Here is a 23,049-nt window from a genome sequence, read left to right as displayed (position 1 = left end):
GGTCGACTCGCCTTCAACCATCGGAGTCCGATCGATGATCTGAGCGCGCCTATGGACTCGAGACAACGTGCAAACGATGATTCTAGTACCTGATTCTCTAATCCAGTCCCCGATCATCCGAAAAAAATCACGGACAGTTTCGACAATCGATTTTTCAAACGGAGTTTGATCGCCGTAAAATTAGTGTCATTAGAAAGCTTTTGAGGAGGAGAGTCTGAATATGTTCTCCGATCATCAGAAGCTCAACAGCACTGGCCGAAAAAGTAAAAAATCTAAACTGCCCCTATGCTCTTTACCTTGCCAGATTTTGCAATTCTGGCAGCCTCAAAGGGGTGACGATGGGCAGAAAAGAAAGCCCAGAAGTTTCTGATCATTTTGAGCTTAAGAATGCCGCAAATGGTCGCTGGAAATTTTATGAACGACGTCATGAAATTTTGCCTTTTTCTTGCCGAATTCCGCCATCTACCGCCGCTGATCACCGTCGCCGATGCTGCTGCCGCGTTCGTCGACCTCTCCTTTTCCACCAGCCGTCGCCATCACATCTCGGACAGCCTCCTTCGCCATCTGCCATTGATGGCCGACGCAAGCTTCTTCTCCTCCTTCTTCTTCTTCCTCCTTTTTCCTTTCTTCTTTTTTTTTTTTTGTCTTTTTCTTATCGCACCTTAGTCCCTACATTCTTTAGTTACTAGCTATTTTCCCCTGCAGTTCTTGTTTAATCCTCCAGCTTTTCTTTAGTATTTCAATTAAGTCCCTAGCTACTTATTTGGGCCAAGTTAAAATTATTAAAAATAGAGAATTACTTATTTACCCTTACTTTTAATAGTAATATTGCTAAAATGCCCCTACCAATATATTTAATTATAAAAATATTAACCATAAAAATTCTCATTTAAACCCCATATTAATGCAACTATACTTTTAGCCCCTATCACATAATTAATTGTCAAATTAATCCTAATTCTTAATTTACTTAAATAATCAATTTGTTGACTACTTTTCAATTAAAGCCAATACTATCTTGCTAATTAAAATTACCTTTTTTCCAAATTATTTCTTAAAAAATAAATTATTTTTATAGCCTCCAATTAGGCAAATTTAATTATACTTATACATACTAAGTAAATACAAGAGTGATACTTACAAGAAATAAATCACATTTTACATAATTCGCTTAGCAAATTCTTATCTAATTAAACTTATTAAATATGAGTTAATATTTCTTAAATTTTTATCTAACATTTAAAATTCTTGTTAGTTATTATTATTATTATTATTATTATTATTATTATTTTGCATTGTTCATGAATGGGATAAGCACTTTATTATATTGTAATAGATATTTACATTTTAATTTGAATGGAAAAAAATAATAAATATTTTATTAAATTTTTAAAAAATAAAAAAGAAAAATCAACTAGCATATATGATAAATTTAAGCGGAAAACAATAATAGCTTAAACAATGGAGACCCTTTAAAAAAAGAAACTTCGAGACTACAAGCATGATATAGAAAATACATGCCATGCTTCTTATATACTAATAGCTCTATCTCATTTTGTTGAATAAGCCTAGTGGCTACGCTTTCCAGGATTAATTTAGAAGAGAATAAATTGAGATCATTTGTTATTTGTTGGTATCAAAATAAAAAGAGTTAACCCGCTGCCAAAAAGAAAGGAGTTGAAAATTGTGACTAAAGCACTAGCCAAAGCAAAGAGTGAAAAAAAGGAGAAGAAACAATGGATCATTGTCAATGGCGAAGGGTCAAATATCTTTCATCATTACCATTTTTTTCTCTTCCCTTTTTCTTTTTAATTTCTCATCCATTCTTTCACTTTAATCAATTATCAAGAACATTCGCTGCTCAGAAAATAAATAAAGATTAAACAAATAAAATAAAACGAAACTTTAATCATATTATTCCAACTGTCATCATCTTATACACTCTCTCATAAAAGCTAATCATTAAACACAATTCCTGATAAATAGACTTAATTTATCATATTATCTAATCAAATAGTAATACGAGCATTCCTAATTAATTTATAATGTTTCTTTTAATTTGTTAGATTACACATTACCAATAATCTCTTTTAATTAAAATTTAAGCAAATATAAAGTATACGAGTTTTCTTTATTTATATATGATACTACTATTTCATGATATTTAAAGAATTTATATTTATACTTTTTATTTTATAAATTTACACAAAAGAATGATTTTTTTAGAATGTTTATTAGACAATTGTTTAATAAGTTGGGTCAAATATAATTAATTTCTAATATTTTGTTATAATATACAGATTGTGCCCTATATTTTATTATTGTATTAAAACTTTTACCTTTTAAAAAAATAGTATTTTTGTTCAATATACAAAATATAAACACAAATATAATTAACGACTATTTTACAAAAATTGTAATAAATAGGAAATTCTAATATGAAATCATAAAATGGAAAAAATAAAAAATAATTTAAAATATTGAGATACAAAAAGTATAAAAATATATAAAAGATATATATTGTTCAAAATTTAACTGATTCTCCAATAACTAAAATTCTTGGTGAATTAAAAATTATTAAATATAAAAATATTAACTTATTCAATTTATAATAATTAAAAACTTAAAATAGTTATTCACTAATTTAGTTAAAGCATAATGCATTATATAAGTTTTAGAAACAAGTATAAAAAGATAACTTTTGGTTTTCTCGTTTGACAACTTGAAATATATATTTTTTATTTCTTAGACAAAAAGAGGTAAATAGTCACATATTATGATAAAAAGAATATCTCATCGTTAAAAAGTCTTGATTTGTAAGAATTCAGTATATACATTCTGATTAGTCATTATTGTTAAGTTGCTCATATTTAATAATCTAAATTTAAAGTTTAACAACTTATAATTTAATTATTTAATTGTTAAATTATAATTTAAAAAGTCATTAATATGAAGAGATCGAGTTAACGGTCAAAAAATAATATTTTAAATTATTAAATTCTAAATTCATATTATTAAAATACGATAATATAATAATGACGGCTAAACAGAAACAATGACTAAATTGTTATAAATCGAGACTTTTTAATTACAATTTATAACAACATATCTTTTTTGTCTAGAAAAAAAAATCAAACAATACTACAAAGTTTTTTTTATATTTATTTCTAGATTTAAAATAAACGGATAATTATATATAAGAAGAATATATATTTTAACTAAATATTTAATTTTTAATTTAATAAGTAATTACAAAAATCTGTATATATTCTTATTTTTTGATTTTTTTTGGAATTGTATTTGCTATTCATATTTATACATTTTCTTAAAATTATCATTTGATAATTAATAATTATAAAAATATTATTAAAATTTATAAATTACTGAAAATTCTATTATTAGTTATCCAATGTAGAGCGAAGATAGTTTCTTTAAAATTATTAATTAACAGAATTATTAACATATTAAATATTAATATGAGAGTTATTAAAGAAAAATCATATATAATATTATATGGTAAATATTTAATTTTATGTCTATTTAAAAATTTCTATCTCTCAGAGTCTACTTTCGTAATTCACCATTAAAAAAAACAAAGCTATTTGAGAAACGGAGGGCAAAATCACTATCTGACGTCAGCACGACAACAACCTGCTGCACTACGGCCAGAAATGAGAACAAAAAAAGAAATATAAAAAAAAGACTCCCAACTCCCAGTGGCAATTCTCTGTAATTTGTTGAAACTCTAGAGGTGTTTCTCAGCCTCATCTTTCCTGTCTGATATGGCAGCACTTCAAAACTAAAGAGACATACACCACTTACCAGTTACCATCAAAACAGAAAAGAGAATATTATCTATGAGAGAGAGAAAGAGAGAGAGAGAGAGAAAAAAGAAAAAAGGAAAGAGAAACCTGAAACTCAAGCTCATACAGATTACTGGTTGCTTCACTTACTCACTACTACTTACTGACGCCACCAACTCCTCTCCCCCTCTCCTTCTCTTTCTCTTTAATTTATAGTTACTGAATTTCTTTCTTCTGCTTCCAAATGGAGCAAATCATGGCCATTTTCAAGCTCGAAGCTTGTGGTATAATTTAGAGCACACCTTTTTCTTTTCCTACTTTAGAGGATAAAAAACAAGAAAAAACAAACGTTTTTGTCTTTTCTTGTTTTTTTCTTCAAAGAAAAAAAGAGCTTGTTTGACTGTGGGATGGGTTGCCGGAGGATGAAAATCATAGCTGGGAACTTGGATCCAGAAAGGAAGAGAAGCGGCGGACTTAGAACGAAACAGGCGGGGAGAGGATCGTGTCGAGGGAGTTAGGCTAACGAAGAAAAGTAGAAACTTCTGGAACTACTTGTTTTGCAACAACTGGCTGACCTTTTTTCTTGATTGTTAAAATTGTTACTGTTGTTTTGTTTGAGTAACTCTGTTAGATTGGTTTTCAAGGCACAGTCAGTATAAAACAAAGAAATAAGAGCTATGGGTCTTTTGTTGAAACAAGTTTTGAAGACACTCTGTGGTGTTAATCAGTGGTGCTATGCTGTTTTCTGGAAGATCGGCTTTCAGAATTCTAAGTAAGTTTTACTCTATTACTTTTTTGTTTGGCTTCTAACAAAATCCAACAAAATATAAGAGATATGGAGCAAATCGCAATAGAATAGAAATAGAGGTGAAAGTTTTGTACTGTAACTGTATTTTCTCGGCCACCGAACAAGACCTGATGCGATGTGATAGTGATAAGAAACTATCTTTTTTTCTTTTCTGGAGATTTTAATATACGTATAACTTTTTCTTTTGTGTTTTCTGAGTGACCAAACAGAGAGGATCTAAGATGTAATATTTTTGTTTTAAGAATTCTCTCTGTAAGAAAAATTTGTTATAATTATTATTCTTGTCGTTTTCCGTCTTGTCTAAGTTGGCTTGGTATTTTGATTGATGTGTTCAAGTCTGATTGGTTACTGTCGTCTAATAGAAAGGATTCGTAATCTAATTTTTAAGACTTTGTTCCTCTCCGTTTTTGGAATCATGTGGTTTGGTTTATTCTGTTTTGTCTTCAAGAATCTCAGTAAAAGTTGAATGGTATTTGTTTGACTAAAAACCCTTTCTGCATTTGAACCGATTTGCTCTTCTTCATACACAAATGTGTCTATTTATACTGTTTCAGACTTTTTCCTAATTTGTTTGATTCTGTTCCGTCTCGTTTTCTTGTTCGTAAATGAGAGAATGCTTACATTTTTTTTTTCTTTATGTTGATTGGCTCTAAAGAGAAGTTGTAAAAGAACATTGGATTCAAAGAGGACAAGGATTTTTGTGTTTGTATACTGTAGATTTGGTTTTCTGAATTATTCATTTGAACTAATGGATTTGCAGGTTATTAATCTGGGAAGAATGTTACTATGAACCCAATCCTGAGTTGCCTTTTGGAGACTGGGAGGGATGCTGGGCTTCTGATGCTCACTCCTCACAGCTTAAGGTTCAAACTGGGGATCGAGTTTATATGCTTATTAACAAAATGATGGGAAATAATCAAGTTAATCTAGTAGGCCAAGGGTATGCTTCCCCTATTATTTTTCCTCTCAAGCTTTAGTATTAACTTTTAATATTTAAGTGCTTTTCCTTTATTGTACTTAAAGATATCAAGTCCTGGTTTTTTCCAGATTAGTTGGGCGAGCTGCATTTACAGGAAATCATGAATGGATCCTTGCGAATAATTACATTGGAGGTGCCCATCCACCAGAGGTACTCTTCTTCTTCCTCTTCAAGTGCATAGAGGAGGTCTACATCAAGAAAGATGGCATAAGCCTGTCCGGAATTGTTGCTAGGTGTTAAGCAAGAAATTTAGCATTTTTGTGATTTAATAAATTAATATCTTTTTTATTAACTGATTTTAGAAAAGGTATCAATTTACCTACTCCTTTCATAGAGCAGTTCTCAAAACTCAAAAAGAAAGAAAGATGCGTTTTTTCTTTTCTAAAAAGCGATTTTGCAAATGCAATTCCAAATGGGTTTAATGTCATTGCAGGTAATGCACAGGCCCAATTTTGTTTATCAAAATTGATAAGTCTAGCAACCTCTTCTTCCTAATTCCCTTTCTTTAGCTCTTAAATTTGGAGACAGCAAATCTTCAACTCAATAAGTTTGGATAAGTATACTTTATCAGGATGATACAGATACTTAAGTAAAACACTTATAATGTGTTCTTTCCCTGGTGCTTTGTGGTTGAACATGGTTTAACTTTAACCTGTTGTGGATGCTTGTAGGTTTTAAGTGAGATACATCACCAATTTTCAGCTGGCATGCAGGTTTCATAGCTTTCCATCCTCCATGTTCTGCATTCTGTCGTGTTCTTTAACTTACTGCTTTATAAAATCATCTACTTGCTCTGCAGACAATTGCTGTCATTCCTGTTTGTCCTCACGGTGTAGTTCAACTTGGCTCGTCCTCGACTGTAAGTGATATTCATTCAGGTCTTCTGACATTTGGAACTTTTATTCATTTCACTTGCTAATACATGAATGACAGTTACATCATGTGCTTTTATATTTTTTGTCATAATACTGGCTTCAAATGTGAAGTGGAATTTATTTCCGGGTGAACTGTAATATAGCTTTTGCCCAATTTCCAGGATTTTATATTTCTTCTATGCAAGTTTTTACACTCACCTTTGTTCAGTTAAACTGTCCAAGCAAAGCACAAATTCTTGTGCTAGTTTGCCCTAATAATTCATCCTGGTTACTTAACAGGGAAAATTTATTGAATTTCCTCGATTTTATATTTCTTCTATGCAAGCTTTTACACTCACCTGTGTTCGGTTAAACTGTCCAAGCAAAGCACAAATTCTCTTGTGCTAGTTTTGCCTAATAACTCATTTAGGTTACTTAACTGGGAAAAATTTATTGAGATAGATCCTGGTCCTTTTGTTATCTTGTCTACTAGTAGCATGTTTGTCTTACTGTTGGGATCTTGTGCAAGATTATTGCTGTTTCATGGACTTGTCAAAGTAAAGCAAGTTCATTGACTTTACAGTACTATTTTTAGATAATATTGATAAGAAGTCCGCATAATATTTATACGTAATATGGAACCTCCACGAATAAGCTTGAGAACTCCTTTTGAATTGCGGATTCCCAACATATTAATATGAAAACCCCAAGAACCAATTTGGTTTAACCTCTAAGAAAGGTTAGAAGACATATTTCTTAGAAAGATAATCAAGAATTAGAACCTAAGGAAAACTAAGTCCCTTAAACCCCAATCCTAAGTACGCTAGAAGGATAGATCAATTCCTTGATAAGTAAATTTTGCATTCAAATAAGAACACAAGATCCAAGCAATTTTGGCTTGAAAGGAAGTAAAAACTTTAATTAATCATAATCTGCTAAAGGCATACGAATTTGACATGTTTTAAAGACATATCCAAAGTCTTAGTAAGAATAGAACTCTTACTTAACTAATAAGGATTTACATCTAATCTATGATAAAGATAACCTTCCTAACTAAAAGAGATAACTTAAACAAAGTTCTAATTATGTTAAAATACATGTGTGGCCGCCCAAAATAAGCCATAAAACCCTAATTTATGTAAGTCATATAGATGGGCCTCATAACATAAGCCAAGTTAGCCCAAAGTTTTCATATACTCCAATTCAGCTTCTTTGGTCTTTTTAAGCCCAATTAAATTCATTCAAGCCCAATAAACTGAATTAGATTAATGAGCTTTGAATTTAAATCCAAATCTTCAAGCATTGATGTGTCCTTAGCCCAAATGTCTTGGATAAGTTCATTGACTTGAAATTGAATCGAACTATGAGTCCTAGTTGAATTAGAATTCCTTTCATTGCTTGAACTCCTAATATCATTAGGACTCCTTGCAGGATTAGGATTTCTAATTGAGTTAGGACTCCTTATTGGATTATAATTTCTTGAGCTAGTAGGATTTGCATCATCAAAACTCCTTGTTGGAGTAGAATTTATTGTGCTAGTTTGGTTCATACCAACAAAGGTCTGGAAACCCTGTTACTGATATTTTTTAGACTACCATATAAACACTAATTTAATATCAAATTTGCTTATACAACATTATAATCTTTGGTAAGCTTGATCATTGAGTTTGAGCAATTTTTTTGTTGCTTCTGAGTTCCATATGTTTATATTATTGCTCTTGCTGATTCAGATAATGGAGAATTTGGGATTTGTGAACAATGTGAAGAGTTTGATCCTGCAATTAGGATGTGTTCCTGGAGCTCTTCTGTCTGACAACTTTGGGGTAAAGGAAGCTACAGAAAGAATTAGGGTGCCTGTTTCTCTAGGAACGACTGATTCTATTTCTTTGCATTTGTCTGGAAATAAGGTGCTGAACTCCTTTTCATTGGCCAACAACTACAACCAACAAAGCGTCTCATCCTTACCTTCGAGAATTGCTCAAGCTTCTCATTCTCCAATTAGACAAATTCAAGATACTCTACAGTCTACTGCTTCAGCGTTTCATGCCTCTAATGTAACCATCAGTTTGCCAAAATCCCATAATAGCCACTGTGAGCCAAAAATGATTGCAACTATGAAACCAAATGATCCATCCAGAACCCAACTAGATAATGGAGTTGTAGGAGCTGAAGTTATCCCATCAAATCCTGATACATGGATGAGTCAGCATACTGCATCATTTAGTTCACGGCCTGCTGTCAGTCACCAATCTGTTATTAATCAATCAGTTGCCAACAATAACATTCTGAGATTATTGGAACAGCAGGTCCTCTCAGACGTTAGTCGGCAAAATCTTGTTGATAACAGTAGAAATAAGTTGGATAGCTTTATCCTACCTCAGATGAAGAAAATTGGAGATTTAACTGTTGATTCTCATGGAGGTTCTTCTTTATCTGAGACACAGCTACATAATGGAGTGAGCAGTCTGATGAGATCTAGTTCCACACAGCTCCCTGGGGTTGGGCTTCAAAATCTTGATTCATCAGGGGTTGAGGAGGTTCCCTTGTCCAGTATAGTAGATCAACTAAGTGGCAGTGGCATGCTTTCAGGGGGTTCTTGTCACAGGTGCAATTCAACTGAAGTGAAAGATTCTAAAAATGAACCAAATGAAAAGAATGAAAAGATGGATGATGATTTGTTTCAGGCGCTTAACATCCTGTCCTCCCAGCCAAATGTACATATTTCCTTGGATGAGCACTTCCCTAGTTCTGTTGATAATTGTCCTAAGCATGAAATTGGAAGTCAAAGTACAAATATTGCAAAGGTCGAGTATGCAGATTCATATGCTCAACCTCCATCTAGGGATGACTTATATGATGTCTTGGGCATAGATTTTAAGAACAGATTACTCCCTGGCAAATGGGATGCTTTGCTTGCAGATGGGCTGTGCACTAATTCACAAATGAGTAAAGATGATTCGACTTTAATGAATATACAGGAAGCATGTATTGATATTTTGTCAGTTAGTCAGGGGATATCAGACATTAGTACTTTATATGCCACAGGTACTGATAATCTCTTAGACGCTGTGGTGTCCAGGGCTCACTCTACTGCCAAGCAGAGCTCAGATGATAATGTCTCTTGTAAGACAACATTGACAAAGATCAGTAACTCCTCTGTTCTTAATGATTCTCCCATGCATGGCTTGGTGAATGTGTCTGATCATGTTAAGGAGTTATTTGATCTTCCTAAATCTATGGAAAAATCAGGAACCGTAGCGCCTAGATCTGGATGTAGCAAGGATGAAGTGGGAAGCTGTTCTGAAACTACTTCAGTTTATGGGTCCCAATTGAGTTCATGGGTCGGCCATAATATGAGGCGTGATAGTAGTGTTGCAACTGCGTATTCCAAGAAAAATGATGAAATGAGTAAACCCAATCGCAAAAGGCTTAAACCTGGAGAGAATCCCAGACCCAGGCCAAAAGATCGTCAGATGATCCAAGATCGGATGAAAGAGTTGCGTGAAATCGTACCAAATGGTGCTAAAGTAGGCATTTCTTTTATTACTAAGCTATATACATATATCTTTATGTTAAACCTGTATGGTGATTCTTTAATGTTAAGAAGTTGATGTTATTTTTACATCCATTTATTTGCTTGAACAGTGTAGCATAGATGCTCTGCTTGAACGTACCATCAAACATATGCTTTTCTTGCAAAGTGTCACAAAGCACGCAGACAAGCTAAAAGAAACAGGAGAGTCTAAGGTATGGATTAAAGTTATTCTCTTTATCCCGTCTATCAAAATGCATATGCCCTTATTTTGGAAAAATACTTTCAGTTACTTGGTTATTCGGTGCTGGGAGATGGGATATTTACGTGAGGAATTTACAAACATAAACATGTCATGGTGTATCCTCAAATACCAAGTAGAATGATTTTAAATCAAGATTCTCACTTCTAATCGTATTTCTATATTCTTGGTTGGTTTTCAGACCTTTTATTATTTGTGCCACATTAGAAACAATGGTGAGAATTTCTGGGTTGCTTTATCATATTCTTCTCTGAGTGTGCAGATTATGGACAAGAAAGGTGGACTTGTTTTAAAGGATGGTTTTGAGGGAGGGGCAACATGGGCATTTGAAGTTGGGTCTCAGTCTATGGTTTGTCCTATCATAGTTGAGGATTTAAATCCACCTCGTCAGATGCTTGTGGAGGTAGTGATAGTTCTAAATGGATATTGGAGCCTTTTTGTTTTAACAAATTTCTCTAATCTATATTAAACTTATTCCTCCTTTTTGCAGATGCTCTGTGAAGAACGGGGTTTCTTTCTAGAAATAGCTGATCTAATTAGGACATTAGGATTGACAATCTTGAAGGGGGTGATGGAAGCTCGGAATGATAAGATTTGGGCACGTTTTGCGGTGGAGGTAATATTCTAATCTAAACTCTTTTTTATTTAGTAATCCTTTATAACTGGGATATAACCTATGTTAGATTATTGTCCCCAGCAGCAGCTTGTGTTGCATTTAAAGTTACTGTTTTTGTGGATGAAGTTTCTAAAGTTTATGTTTAATACCAGAATTCACCGAATCTCAAGTACATACAGGAATTAACTTAGTCTATTTGATCACATGCTATTGTCTTTTATGCTGTAATTTGTAAATCTACCTTATAAGATTTGCCTATTCTGAAGACTGCAGAATGATTGATTTAACTGCATGACCTCTCTCCATAATAATGTTAAAGCATAGCTTGACTTGAAAATTTTGGTTGTTTGACCAAGTCAAGCATTGATGTTTAGGGAAAGAAGTACCTAGAGCTTGTCTTTCTTAACTTCAACTTGGATAAATTGGGAATAAGTAGATAAATACCAATTTACTTCGTGGTGTATAATTTTTCCATTTTCGTTTTATTATTATTTTATGTAATTTTTTTTTGGATTTTGCTAGTGTGTCAATTTTAATGAGAATATTAATGGCATTAAATGTTTTTGCGGCATAAGGATATTTCATGCAAAAATGACTAAAAAACATTATGGTTTTTGCATTATTGGAATAGGAAGCATCTTAAATAACGGATCTGCAATTTTCAGAAATATGTTACTTTGAGCATGGACCAAGCATGGAAGTATGGAACAATAATTAAATAAACTAAACAGCTCATGAGAATTTGATGGTTGTCTACATTAACAACAGTGTATTCTCTGCAGAAGAGTTTTTCTTTAATAAACTTTACCTCCTCAATGGCGTAAAAGTTCTAGTTCTGTAATATGCCCTCTAGATCCTAGATAAGAAATGCTACCATTGGTAGAACAATCAATGTCTGTTTTAATGCAGCCAGTTGATGGCAAAACTGTCTAGAGGAAAATAATTCAACTTATACCAACTTACATGATTCTTGGCCTTAAATGCATTAAATTGAATGTGTTATATTTCTTACCTTGTGGCATTATATCCAAAAGATGCCAAGGAATACATTAGCTACGTGATGATTACTTGACTACATTGTGCTCTTTGTCAGCCAAGAATATCCAATATCTTTGTTCTGTTGTGATCTGGGCTTGCTTGAATTTTTCGGTGTTCTTATGCTTTTGATGTTCCCCCTCTTTCTGGACAGTCGCTATTGTTACTTGTTTCCTTTCGGTTCTGGTTACTGATTTTATTGTTACAAGTGAGTAATTAAATTGATGCTTCGCCTATCGATTAACTAATTAAATTGATGATGTGGTTGGTAATTTATTTGAGGTGAAATCTTTTTGTAGGTATTTCAAATTTTGGCTCACGTAAGGTTTACATTCATGTTTCTAACCTAGGTTCATGAATCTAATCAATAATAAAAACTTTCCATTTTAAATATTTATGTACCAAATTGAATTCTTTCCATGCAAATGCAAGTCTAAGGAACCCTGAATAATCAGAATATACAAATTGATCGAGGTCTTAGACAGTTGTAATGCTTTATTAAATCTTTAGGATACTAGTTCTAAACGTTGGTTGGCTTGTGTTTTTGGGACTTCCCTACATGGATAAATGGAATAAAAAGCAACAGTTTCCTTCGTGAAACACAAGATTTGAAAATGAAAAGAACCAAGTTAAAACAGTCATGAGTTGATTTTCTTTATTTATTTTTTGTTTAAATTTTTTACCTCTTCCTCTCTTGCTGTAAATATTTTAGATACTGCAGTTAAAATATTACTTTCCTTGCCATCCTGTATCGTCTAAAAGAATTCCCATCCGAATTGTTGCAACAGGCAAACAGAGATGTAACAAGGATGGAAGTTTTTATGTCGCTTTTTCGACTTCTGGAACAAACCGTGAAAGGCGCATCATCCTCGACTGCTGCATTGGAGAACGGTATGATCGCCCATCATCCTTTTCCACAAGGCACCTCTATCCCAGCAACTGGTAGGCCCAGTAGTTTACAGTGAACTGCCGGCTAAAACTGTTACTCTGGTCTGCACATGTTAAGAGTGAGCCTGTGTTGCTTGCCATGACTAACATGGATACCAGTCTAAGCTCTTAGCTAGGTGGTTCTAACTTTCGCTAACTTGATAATTTCTTCCGGAAATTAGATTATGCCTAACGTCACTTAGAAAGTGGGAGATTATGTAGATGGTTAAGAACTCAAGCCTTATGCACCGGATGGGATATCACAATGGTTGATGGTTGATTCAACTGCAATTAGTGGATAAAAGTTTGACGGGAAGCTCCTCACGAAGGTTAACGTTCGTAGATATTAAGGTTCTAGAATGGGCTCTTAAATACTCTTATTATAGGTTGGAGAAGGGTGCAAAATAGTTCTGGTTCACAAATGTATATGGGGGGGTGGGATATGAAATGAATTACTTGTCTTTTTCTTTTTGCTAGACTATGTATTGTATTCCCTTTCTGTTTCCTTTTCCTTTTACTGGATTTTCCTGCTATTTAGTTTTCCTTGTTTTGATAACAATATATTTTCCTCCAGCATCTGGTTTTAATTTGTAGTTTGAGGCGGTGGTCTGAGGCACTTGTTCAAAAGGTTAGATATATTCAAAATATAAAACAATTTGATAATTATGGTCAATGGCTATGTTGGTCAAAATTTGGTGTACTCAAAATTTCTAAGAATTTAGAATTTGTATGTCTTGATAATTTTATCTAATTTTTTTGGAAGGTAATAAAAAATATTAATTATTTATCCGTATATTGAATAATAATTATTATTAATTTCGATTATAAAAAATTAAAATTTATAAATATAATTTAATAATTTTTAATATTTAATATTAATTTATAATATTTTAAAAAATAATAGTAAAATAATTATTTTTAAATATTTTTATTTAATTTATAATATTTTAAAAAATAATAGTAAAATAATTATTTTTAAATATTTTTATTTTTTAGAAAATTTTAAGAATTTTTAACTACAATAATATAAATATTATTTTTAAAATATTATTAATTAATCTTAATATATCAATATAATCGACTTTGCTATATTTTAAAATTATAAATTATTATATAATTAAAAATTTAATTTATCAGTGATATAATATTTAAAATATTATTTTTAAAATTAGAGTTATTATTTAATTAGAAAATTTAATTTATTAATTAATATAATTTTAAAATATAATTAATATATTATTTTTAAAATAATATTATCTAATTAAAAATTAATTATTATTTAATTAGAAAATTAATTTATTATTAATATGTTATTTTTAGAATTATAATTAATGTTAATTAGGAATATTATTTATTAATTAATAAATTAATAAAAAATTATACATGTCAAGATAAAAATTTTATGTGTTAAAATTTAAGCACATATATTAAAAAAAATTTATATCTTAGAAATTGATATATACTAATTATATATCGTGTGTTACACAACCGTTATTATTATTTTGATTATAAAATCAAGTTGACAGATACAATTTAATAAAATTATTAATATTGAAAGGTTAATATTATGTAGATATATTTAATGTATTTTAGTGGTTTATTAGTAATGTTCTATATACATAATATGTAGAAATATATGCTTATTACCTCACTTTAGCCTTATTGTTTAGTTTCATGTGTTAATAAAGAGAAAAATTTGAGCTAAATATTTATAGATAGGCTTAAATTAAGCTACCATTGCTGAGACTCACAATAAAACGCGTGGACAACTAATTTCACCGGCCTAGTCAAAAAATACAAGGTCACAAGGAGAAATTAATTAGTTTTGGTTACAACAGCTCTAGTTCTGGAGCCAGCACTTGTTAGGTATGCAGCAGGTCACATCAAGGATCGTGCTTAGTTTTTAGTGGAGCCTGTATCAGATGTGGTGAGATGGGTCATATTGCTCGAGCATGTCCTCATTATTTCAGTTAGCCAGCTTTCTCTCAAGGCTCATTTGCTAGCGTACCGACCAGCTTTTTCTGCAGCTCTTGGTTATCCTCAGGGTGGATCTCAGTTTGTCGGCCAGTAGGGCAGTGGTTTTGGAGGTGAGCCTATGGGAGGTCAATCAAGGGTTAGAGTTTAGAGTCAGATTTTGGGCTCTCAGTAGTTAGGCTATAGGCAGGCAAGAGTGTTCACTCTCACCCATCCAAATGCGCGAGCCTCTAATGCTGTGGTGTCAAGTATTTTATAAAGATCAGTTAGAATTATTTATGGCATGTGAGTCATGATTAATGATATTTCATTAGCATTTATTTGATTTATCTATTGGTAAGGCTTACTACGGGATTCAGTGGCCTTAAGCCTGCCCATTCCTTAGTGTCAGTCACGGGCCCATAGAACGAGTCGTGACACAACTGGTTAGACTTTAGGTTCCTATAATGGTTACTACGTCGTTGAGTGACGCCTTAGAGACTAATGTTGTGTTTCAATCATGTTCGGTGTCAATTGAGGGTCGAGATCTGATTGCCAATTTAATCCCATTGGATGTAATGGATTTTGATGTAATTTTGGGAATGGATAGGCTAGCTATGCATTATGCCATGTTGGACTGTCGGGAAAAGTAAGTGACCTTTTGAATTCCAGGAGACTCAAAGTTTCATTTCAAGGGAGAGCAGATACCTGCACCATCCAATCTTGTGTCAATCATTACAACTAGTCGGATGCTTCGCCGTGGGTGTCAGGGATATCCGGCGTTAGTTAGGGATACCTCGGTAGAAAAAGGCAGAGTCGAGGACATTCCTGTGGTCTGTAAGTTTCTTGATTTTTTCTGGAAGAGCTACCAGGATTGTCGGCTGATAGGGAGATAGAGTTCTGTATTGATGTGGTATCGGGTACAGCTCCCATTTCTATGCCACCCTATCGAATGGCACTAGCAGAGTTAAAAGAGTTAAAGGAGCAATTGTAGGACCTTCTGGATAAGGGTTTTATTAGATCCAGTACGTCTTCGTGGAGCACTCCTGTACTGTTCATGAAGAAGAAGGATGTTACCTTGCGCATCTGTATTGACTACTGACAGTTGAATAAGGCAATGATTCGTAATAAGTATCTGCTTCCTTGTATCGATGATCTATTTGATCAGCTTCAAAGAGCTACATGTTTTTCCAAGATTGATTTGTGTTTTGAGGTATCACCAGTTGAAAATTCGTGAGGACATTCTAAAGACGGCGTTTAGGACACGTTAATGGGAATTATGAGTTCTTGGTAATGTCATTTGGACTCATTAATGCTCATGTAGCCTTTACGGATATGATGAATCGGGTGTTCAAGCCATTCTTGGATCACTTTGTCATTATATTTATTGACGATATTTTGGTGTATTCCAAAAGCGAAGAGGAGCATGCATGGCATTTGAGGATGGTATTTCAAACGTTGAGGGAGCATCAATTATATGCTAAGTTCTCCAAGTGCGAGTTTTAGTTAGAACGCATTGCTCTTTTAGGTCAAGTGGTGTTTAGAGAGGGTATTCAAATGGACCCCAAGAAAGTGGAGGCAGTGACTGATTGGCAGAGATTGACCACGGTGATAGAGATTTGTAGCTTTCTAGGTTTGGCAGGTTACTACCGCCGATTCATGCAACACTTTTCGAGAATAGCAGCGCCTTTATCTAAGCTGATTCAGAAGCATATCAGATTCCAATGGACTGACATGTGTGAAAGAAGCTTCCAGAGGCTGAAAGATTGTTCGACTTCAGCTTCATTGTTGACCTTACCCTCTAGAATTGGTGGTTTCACGATGTATTGCATGCTTCCTGATGTGTGCTACTCGTGTTAGCTACAATCTAAGGCAGTGTACCTATCGATGCAGTCTAGCACTAATGGCGAGTATCAAGGTCGTATTCCTCGGGAAAGCGAAAGCCCAGAGTTACTCCTTTGTTCTTTGTTATATTAACCTAAAATGGATGATGAATAAATTCTAAACTAACTATTAACTACGAGCTAAGTTCTAAGGGAGATGCAGGAGTAATTGATAAGTGAAATAATCAAGACAAGAAGACAAACCCAAAGGGAATCTAAACTAGTTGGCATCCGAACAAAAGATAAAGGATCAGTGAGTCTAATTATGCTACCCGTGGACGAATTCTTAACCGAATTCGGTTTCTCTCTCGAGATAACCGAATTCCTAAACCTAATAACCTAAAGTTGGAATCTCTTCCTAACAATTGATTCTTAAATTAGCATTAAGCTTTAATCCGCCTCTATTAAGCTTTGTTAATTCTTAATCCGACTAGTTAATTATCCTTATCTCTAAGCGATTATTAACCAGTTCTTGTTATTCAAAGTTCCAATTGCCAAACGGATTTCTCAATCTCATAAAGCAATCTAAACATCACAATTCACAACGTGTCATGAATAATGCATAATCTTATAAATCACCGAAAACAAGAAGAATACAAAACCAACTCAAACAATCCAACAATATAATATCAAGCCAACATAGTAAAGAAATCCCAATGGATTAAATCAGTCTAGCTAAACATGTTCATGTTTAAAACAATCTAGGAAATCAATTACAATGAAAGAATAATGAAAATAAAACATGTACACCCTTTTCTCTCGAATTGGATGAACAGCTCCAAATCCTGGATCTACACTTTGATTAATCTCCCAAACGCCTCTTGAATTGCTCCACCACTGTTTTGCACTCGGAATCTTACGATTCCGGGATTCTGCTCACCGCAACTCTCTCTCGTGACTGTGCGGAAACCGAACCGACCACTAGGGCTCAATGTCACTCTTTCTCCCCTCCTCTCTTAAGAAAAACTCATTTTTCTTATATATTTAACTCAAGACGGCCGTGTTCAAGGCCGTCTTTGTGCTACCAAGTCCAGCCGGTAGGGTTTCACCACGGTAGTGTTCCTCCCCGTGTTAACCACCACGGGCCGTGTTTCTACCGTGTTGGCCACCACGGGCCGTCTTGGAGGCCGTGGTGGCTACAAACCGTGCCCAAAGTGCCAATTTCAAGAATCAAAGCCAATGGTTGAGCACGGCCGAGTCCAGCCGTGCTCAATGTATGCATTGCGGGCTCTTATCCGATCTTGATGAATTCTCGTCCGTTTCCGCACGTATTGATCTATAATTGCTTAAACAACGATGATGGTCCTATAAATGTTCCTGAAATGCAAAAGAACACAAAACACGGGTGATCTGGGAATAAAAGCACAATAATTGCTAAGAACATACGCAATAATATGCAAGCAAATATGTATAAAACTATGCTCATCACTTCCAGAGTGGATTTGGGATATGTTTTGATACAACATGGTAAGGTAGTGGCTTATGCATCTAGGCAATTGAAGAGGCATGAACAAAATTACCCTACTCATGACTTAGAGATAGCAGCAGTAATTTTTGCCCTTAAAATTTGAAGGCACTATCTCTATGGGGAGACATGCGAGATATATAAGGATCACAAGAGCTTGAAGTATATTTTTCAGTAGAAGGAATCGAATCTAAGGCAGAGGAGATGGTTGGAGCTTTTGTAGGTTTATGATTGTATCATTCTCTACCATCTAGGTAAAGCAAATGTCATGGCTGATGCCTTAAGTAGGAAGTCAATAGGTAGTCTTGCTCATATCAGCTCAGAGAAGAGACCTCTGACTAAAGAGTTGCACGAATTGTACGACCAAGGCTTGTAGATGGAGGTATTGGAATCAGGAGCATTGTTAGCGCATTTCAGGATTAGGTCTGTGCTTGTTGAAAGAATTAAGGTAGCTCAGAATCAGGACCCATGGTTAAGGAAAATTTGGAAAGAAGTACAACAGGGTCAAGCTACTGATTTTGTTATAAATGATGATGGCACTCTCAGGATGGGCACTAGGCTGTGTGTACCCAATATGGATAATCTCAGGAAGGATATTTTAGAAGAGGCTCACTATACAACTTACGACATCCACCCAGGTTCTGTGAAGATGTATCATGATTTGAAGGGAATTTATTGGTGGAATGGGATAAAAAAAGGATGTGGCAGAGTTTATTTCCAAGTGTTTGACGTGTTAGCAGGTTAATTTGGAGCACTAGAAGCCGTCAAGGTTATTGCAGTAGGTTCCCATAGCGAAGTGGAAATGGGAAAGGATTACTATGGATTTTGTGTCAGGTTTACCTAAGACTTCGGCTGGTTATGACTCTATCTAGGTAATTATGGACCGATTGACTAAGTCATCGCACTTCCTTCTTGTAAAGACTACCTATTCTGTGGCTAAGTATGCAAGGGTGTATCTGGAGAGAATTGTCAATCTTTACGGTGTTCCTGTCTCTATAGTGTTTGACAGGGGACCGCAATTCACTTCAAGGTTTTAGAGAAAGCTACAAGAGGAGCTTGGTACTAGATTGGAATTCAGCACAACTTTTCACTCCCAGACCGACGGACAGTCAGAGAGGACAATTTAGATCTTGGAAGATATGCTTTGGCTGTGTGTAATAGACTTTTGTGGTCAGTGGGATTAATACCTGCCATTGATAGAGTTCGCTTATAATAACAGCTACATTGTGAGCATCGAGATGGCTCATAATACGAAAGGAAGTGTAGATCTCCTGTGTGTTGGGAAGAAGCTCGTGAACGGAAGTTAGCAGGACTGAAGTTAGTTCAAATTACTTTGGAGAAGATTCTTATTATCAGCGAGCGACTGAAGACAATTTTTAGTAGGCAAAAGAGTTATGTGGATTCGAAATGGAAGCACGTGGAGTTCAGTATTGGGGAGTATGTATTCCTAAAGGTATCCCCTATACGTGGTATGATGCGATTAAGCAAGAAATGCAAGTTGGCTCCTCGTTACATGGGCCCCTTTGAGATTATTGACATGATCGGAGATGTAGCATACAAGTTGGACTTGCAGCCAAATTTCTCACATGTGCATCCGGTATTTCATATAACCATATTGAGAAAATAAATTTTGAATCCTTCTCACGTGTTGCAACCTCAATATGTGGAAGTAAGCAAAGACTTGACTTACAAAGAGTAGCTAGTTATGATCGTGGACACTTAAGTTCGCCAACTGCGATCTAAGGTTATACTTATAGTTAAGGTGCCGTAGTGGAATCATTCTACCGAGGAGTGTACTTGGGAAACCGAGCAGGAGATGAGAGATAACCACCCTTATTTATTTCAGTCTTGAGGTAGGCATATTTCCTTTCTAAATTCGAGGAATGATTCTTTTAAGGGGGGAGAATGTAATACCTGTGAATTTCAAAATTTTAATTTCATTACTTTTGAGGACATTTTAGTAAATTAAAATTTCAAGGTGAATTGAGTATGAATTTATTAATATTATTCAATACTATAGTATATTAAAATTTTGGTGAATTTGAATATTATTTTGTAATATTTAGCAAGTCAAATTTTATTTTATTTTTTTTATTCAGCTTTAATACAAATGTTTATTTTATTTATTTATTTATTTTATCTTTACTTTTATTATTTTATTTTATTTTAACTAGACCTAAACTTTGTTACTAATGGCATTCTTGATTTTATTAAGCATTAGGCTAAGATTGAATTATTAATAATAACTCTAAGTGTATAAATATATATTAGATATATGTTTATTTTCTTTAGTGGAGATGTTATCGCAACTACTTTAGTAAGGGGGGACTTATGTGATTTTTTTCATCTTTTCACAAAAAAAAAAAAAAAAAAATTACATCAAGGCCCCTTCCCTTATTTTCTTCTTCCTCCCTCCCGACACCACTCTTTCTCCTGCCTCCCCACTCCCATTTCCGCTGCCTGCCACCTCTTTCCAGCCACCGCAAACTTTTTCCTCCATTTCTGTTGTCGGCATCGCCTCCTTCCTCTTTTTTTCTTGTTGTCGTCGTCGGGCTTGAGGGAGGAAAGCTCCCTTCATTGCTGCCACCACCGAAACAACTGCCTGCTACCCTCTCCTCGCAAATTTGGAGATGAAATTGTGCTCCCCACCGTCGAAAACCCAAGGTCAGCTCCTCCTCGCCGTTGAATAGCAGTTTTCTAGCTCCTCCAAGCTTCGCCGAAGTTGAAACTTTTCGACCTTGATCTGGTTGCTTCCCGTGAGTTGCGAAGACATCTACATTTTTAAACTCCCCGTAGCTCAAGCTTCGCATAGGTGTCTATCTCCTCCTAAAGAGAACTTTCTCAACTCTCCTATTGACTCTACTTCTATTGGACCTTGCATATTTGAGTGTATCAAAGCTTCTATAGGAAGTGCTTGGCATGTCTTTTTCAGCATAGTGAGATAGCACTCTCTTGCCATCTTTTGAGTACCAAGCACGGTAATGATTCCTCTAGAAGTTGAAATTTTCATCTTAAGACAATTGATGCTCTTAGTTGCCTTTATTTCCATCAACATAGGTCGTTCGAAGATTATATTGTTCGCCACTTCTTGGTCGGACCCTTGATCCTATCCACTTTTTTTGTTTCTTCTCTGAGCTCTATAGTTAACTTGGCTAACCCTAAAGGCTATATTGGTTGGCTACCTAACTCGAGCAGAGGAGTCATGCATGGCTTCTGATTCATTACTCATCCATCTATGGCTTTGTAGCACTATAAAGTCATGATATTGACTGTGCTTCCATGATCCACAAATAGCATCCATACCCAATAATTCTCAATGAATCCCGAGACTGCCAAGGCTTCTTGATGAGGCATTTCAATTCTTTCTCCATCCTTCTCTAAAAAACTATATATGGGAGCTTTTCATTCTCGGCCATCATAACTTGGCCTATTTTTCTTTTGGAGCTCTTAGCTACGAGCATAGCTCTACCAAAGATCATTAAATATCTCCCTTTGTCGAATCTCTTTTCCCTGGAGACCCTTCCCGATCTCTGTCCCTTAATCCTTTGGAGTCCCTATTTTTGTCTGACCAGCCTTCTTTTCCAGTAACAAATCTTTTCAGGTGCCCCTCTCAACCAACCGATCAATCTCTTTCTTGAGGTGAGTACAATCCATTGTATTATATTCTTATTAACATTATAGAACTTACATAATTTATTTTTGTTCCTGAAGTTCGCGGTTTGCTCCCTCATAGGGTTTGGATACTTAATATCTTATTTATTCTTTTGAACCCACATCAAGATGTTGTTCCTTGATGTGTTCAGAGGAACAAAATCTTTCTTATTATTGCTCCTAGAATCATTCATCCTCCTGTCATCCTTAATTCTAGCCCATTTATATTAAAGCCCAACCCTCATTTAAGTTATTTATGTAGCTTACTAAATCAATTATCTATAAGGCCTAATCTAGTCCAATTACAAGTTATGCTCTTGAGTTCTAACCTTTAAGCATAATGGGCTACAGTTTATGATAAAGCCCAATTATGTGGTTCCTAATCTAATATGGCTCAATCTCCCTAGCTAAAGCATAGCAAAGCCCATTAGGTCTATATTGATTTTAAATTTTAAATCCAATTACCATTAATTAGCCTATTGGACTAAATTTTCATGTGAGGTCCAAATTTAAGGCATATGTCTATGTGGCCCATTTTAGTTAATCAACTACATAACACTTATTTAGTCATATAGTAAATAAAAGAATAAACAAAATAAAATGTAGAAAATAAATCTAACTATTACAACCAACCTATAACTAAAAAGGAAAAGAGAAAAAGGCCTAAAACTAAGTACATAATGTACATAAATTAATAAATATTGCCAAAAATCCATAAATGGCGGAAATCTAGGGTTTCATGGAGTAGCACTGATTACCTATGGGTGAAGAGCCGATAAGCTCAACACAGAGCCGAATCGGCTCCACACTAAGCCAATCGGCCTAGGGATTGGTCAAGTGATTTTTGATAGTTCTTCCCTTGATTTGATGCCCTAGAGTCAATCACACATGCATAGAGAACATGAAATCAATTAAAATGTGTAAAATCAAATAGAAAACATAAAAGAAACATAAAATCAATTAGAAACCCTAAACAGAACATGCAAAATCTAAAAGAACCTAGACTAGCAGTAAACAAGAAATGGCTAAATCTCAAATTTAAATTATGTTATTTCTAAAACATTTAACTGTTAAATTATTAAAGAATTACAGATCTAATTAAATCCTAAACATGTTACTAAAAATTAAAGAAAATAAAATAATCAAAATCCTACATGTTCCTATTATCATATTCAAATCCCTAGCAATATCATAACATGCAATCATCTAAAAACTTATTCTAATCATATGAAACACATAAATCAACAAAAAATAATCTTAATCATGTTTCTAAGAAAGCAT

At 34.1% G+C, this 23,049-nt stretch overlaps 1 protein-coding gene across 2 annotated transcripts; it reads left to right on the top strand.

Annotated features, from left to right (window-relative positions):
* Nucleotides 1-4,262: 4,262 nt before the first annotated feature.
* LOC8281020 (transcription factor LHW) lies at nucleotides 4,263-13,489 on the top strand. Of its 2 annotated transcripts, XM_002513671.4 has the most exons (10): nucleotides 4,263-4,575; nucleotides 5,372-5,551; nucleotides 5,659-5,740; nucleotides 6,262-6,303; nucleotides 6,390-6,449; nucleotides 8,175-9,971; nucleotides 10,090-10,191; nucleotides 10,501-10,641; nucleotides 10,729-10,854; nucleotides 12,678-13,489. In XM_002513671.4, the coding sequence occupies exons 1-10, from the start codon at nucleotides 4,481-4,483 to the stop codon at nucleotides 12,852-12,854; spliced, it is 2,802 nt and encodes a 933-aa protein (XP_002513717.2). In that variant the 5' UTR covers nucleotides 4,263-4,480; the 3' UTR covers nucleotides 12,855-13,489. The 2 variants fall into 2 exon arrangements, 1 of the variants encoding a protein (XP_002513717.2); XR_007217011.1 differs by lacking the exons at nucleotides 10,729-10,854; nucleotides 12,678-13,489 and adding an exon at nucleotides 10,266-10,407 and having other exon boundaries at nucleotides 10,501-10,639.
* Nucleotides 13,490-23,049: the final 9,560 nt, after the last annotated feature.

The sequence above is a fragment of the Ricinus communis genome, chromosome 8 (genome assembly GCF_019578655.1).
Source record: "Ricinus communis isolate WT05 ecotype wild-type chromosome 8, ASM1957865v1, whole genome shotgun sequence".
Classification (NCBI taxonomy): domain Eukaryota; kingdom Viridiplantae; phylum Streptophyta; class Magnoliopsida; order Malpighiales; family Euphorbiaceae; genus Ricinus; species Ricinus communis.
Note: the sequence above shows the minus strand (reverse complement) of the source record. Positions and strands in the feature narration are given on the sequence as shown.

Excerpts from the sequence above, each read along its gene's own strand:
- LOC8281020 (XM_002513671.4), top strand. The coding sequence starts at position 4,481 with ATGGGTCTTTTGTTGAAACAAGTTTTGAAGACACTCTGTGGTGTTAAT. Across the intron at positions 10,192-10,500 it reads AAGAAACAGGAGAGTCTAAG|ATTATGGACAAGAAAGGTGG; the intron begins GTATGGATTAAA and ends CTGAGTGTGCAG. Across the intron at positions 10,642-10,728 it reads CTCGTCAGATGCTTGTGGAG|ATGCTCTGTGAAGAACGGGG; the intron begins GTAGTGATAGTT and ends TCCTTTTTGCAG.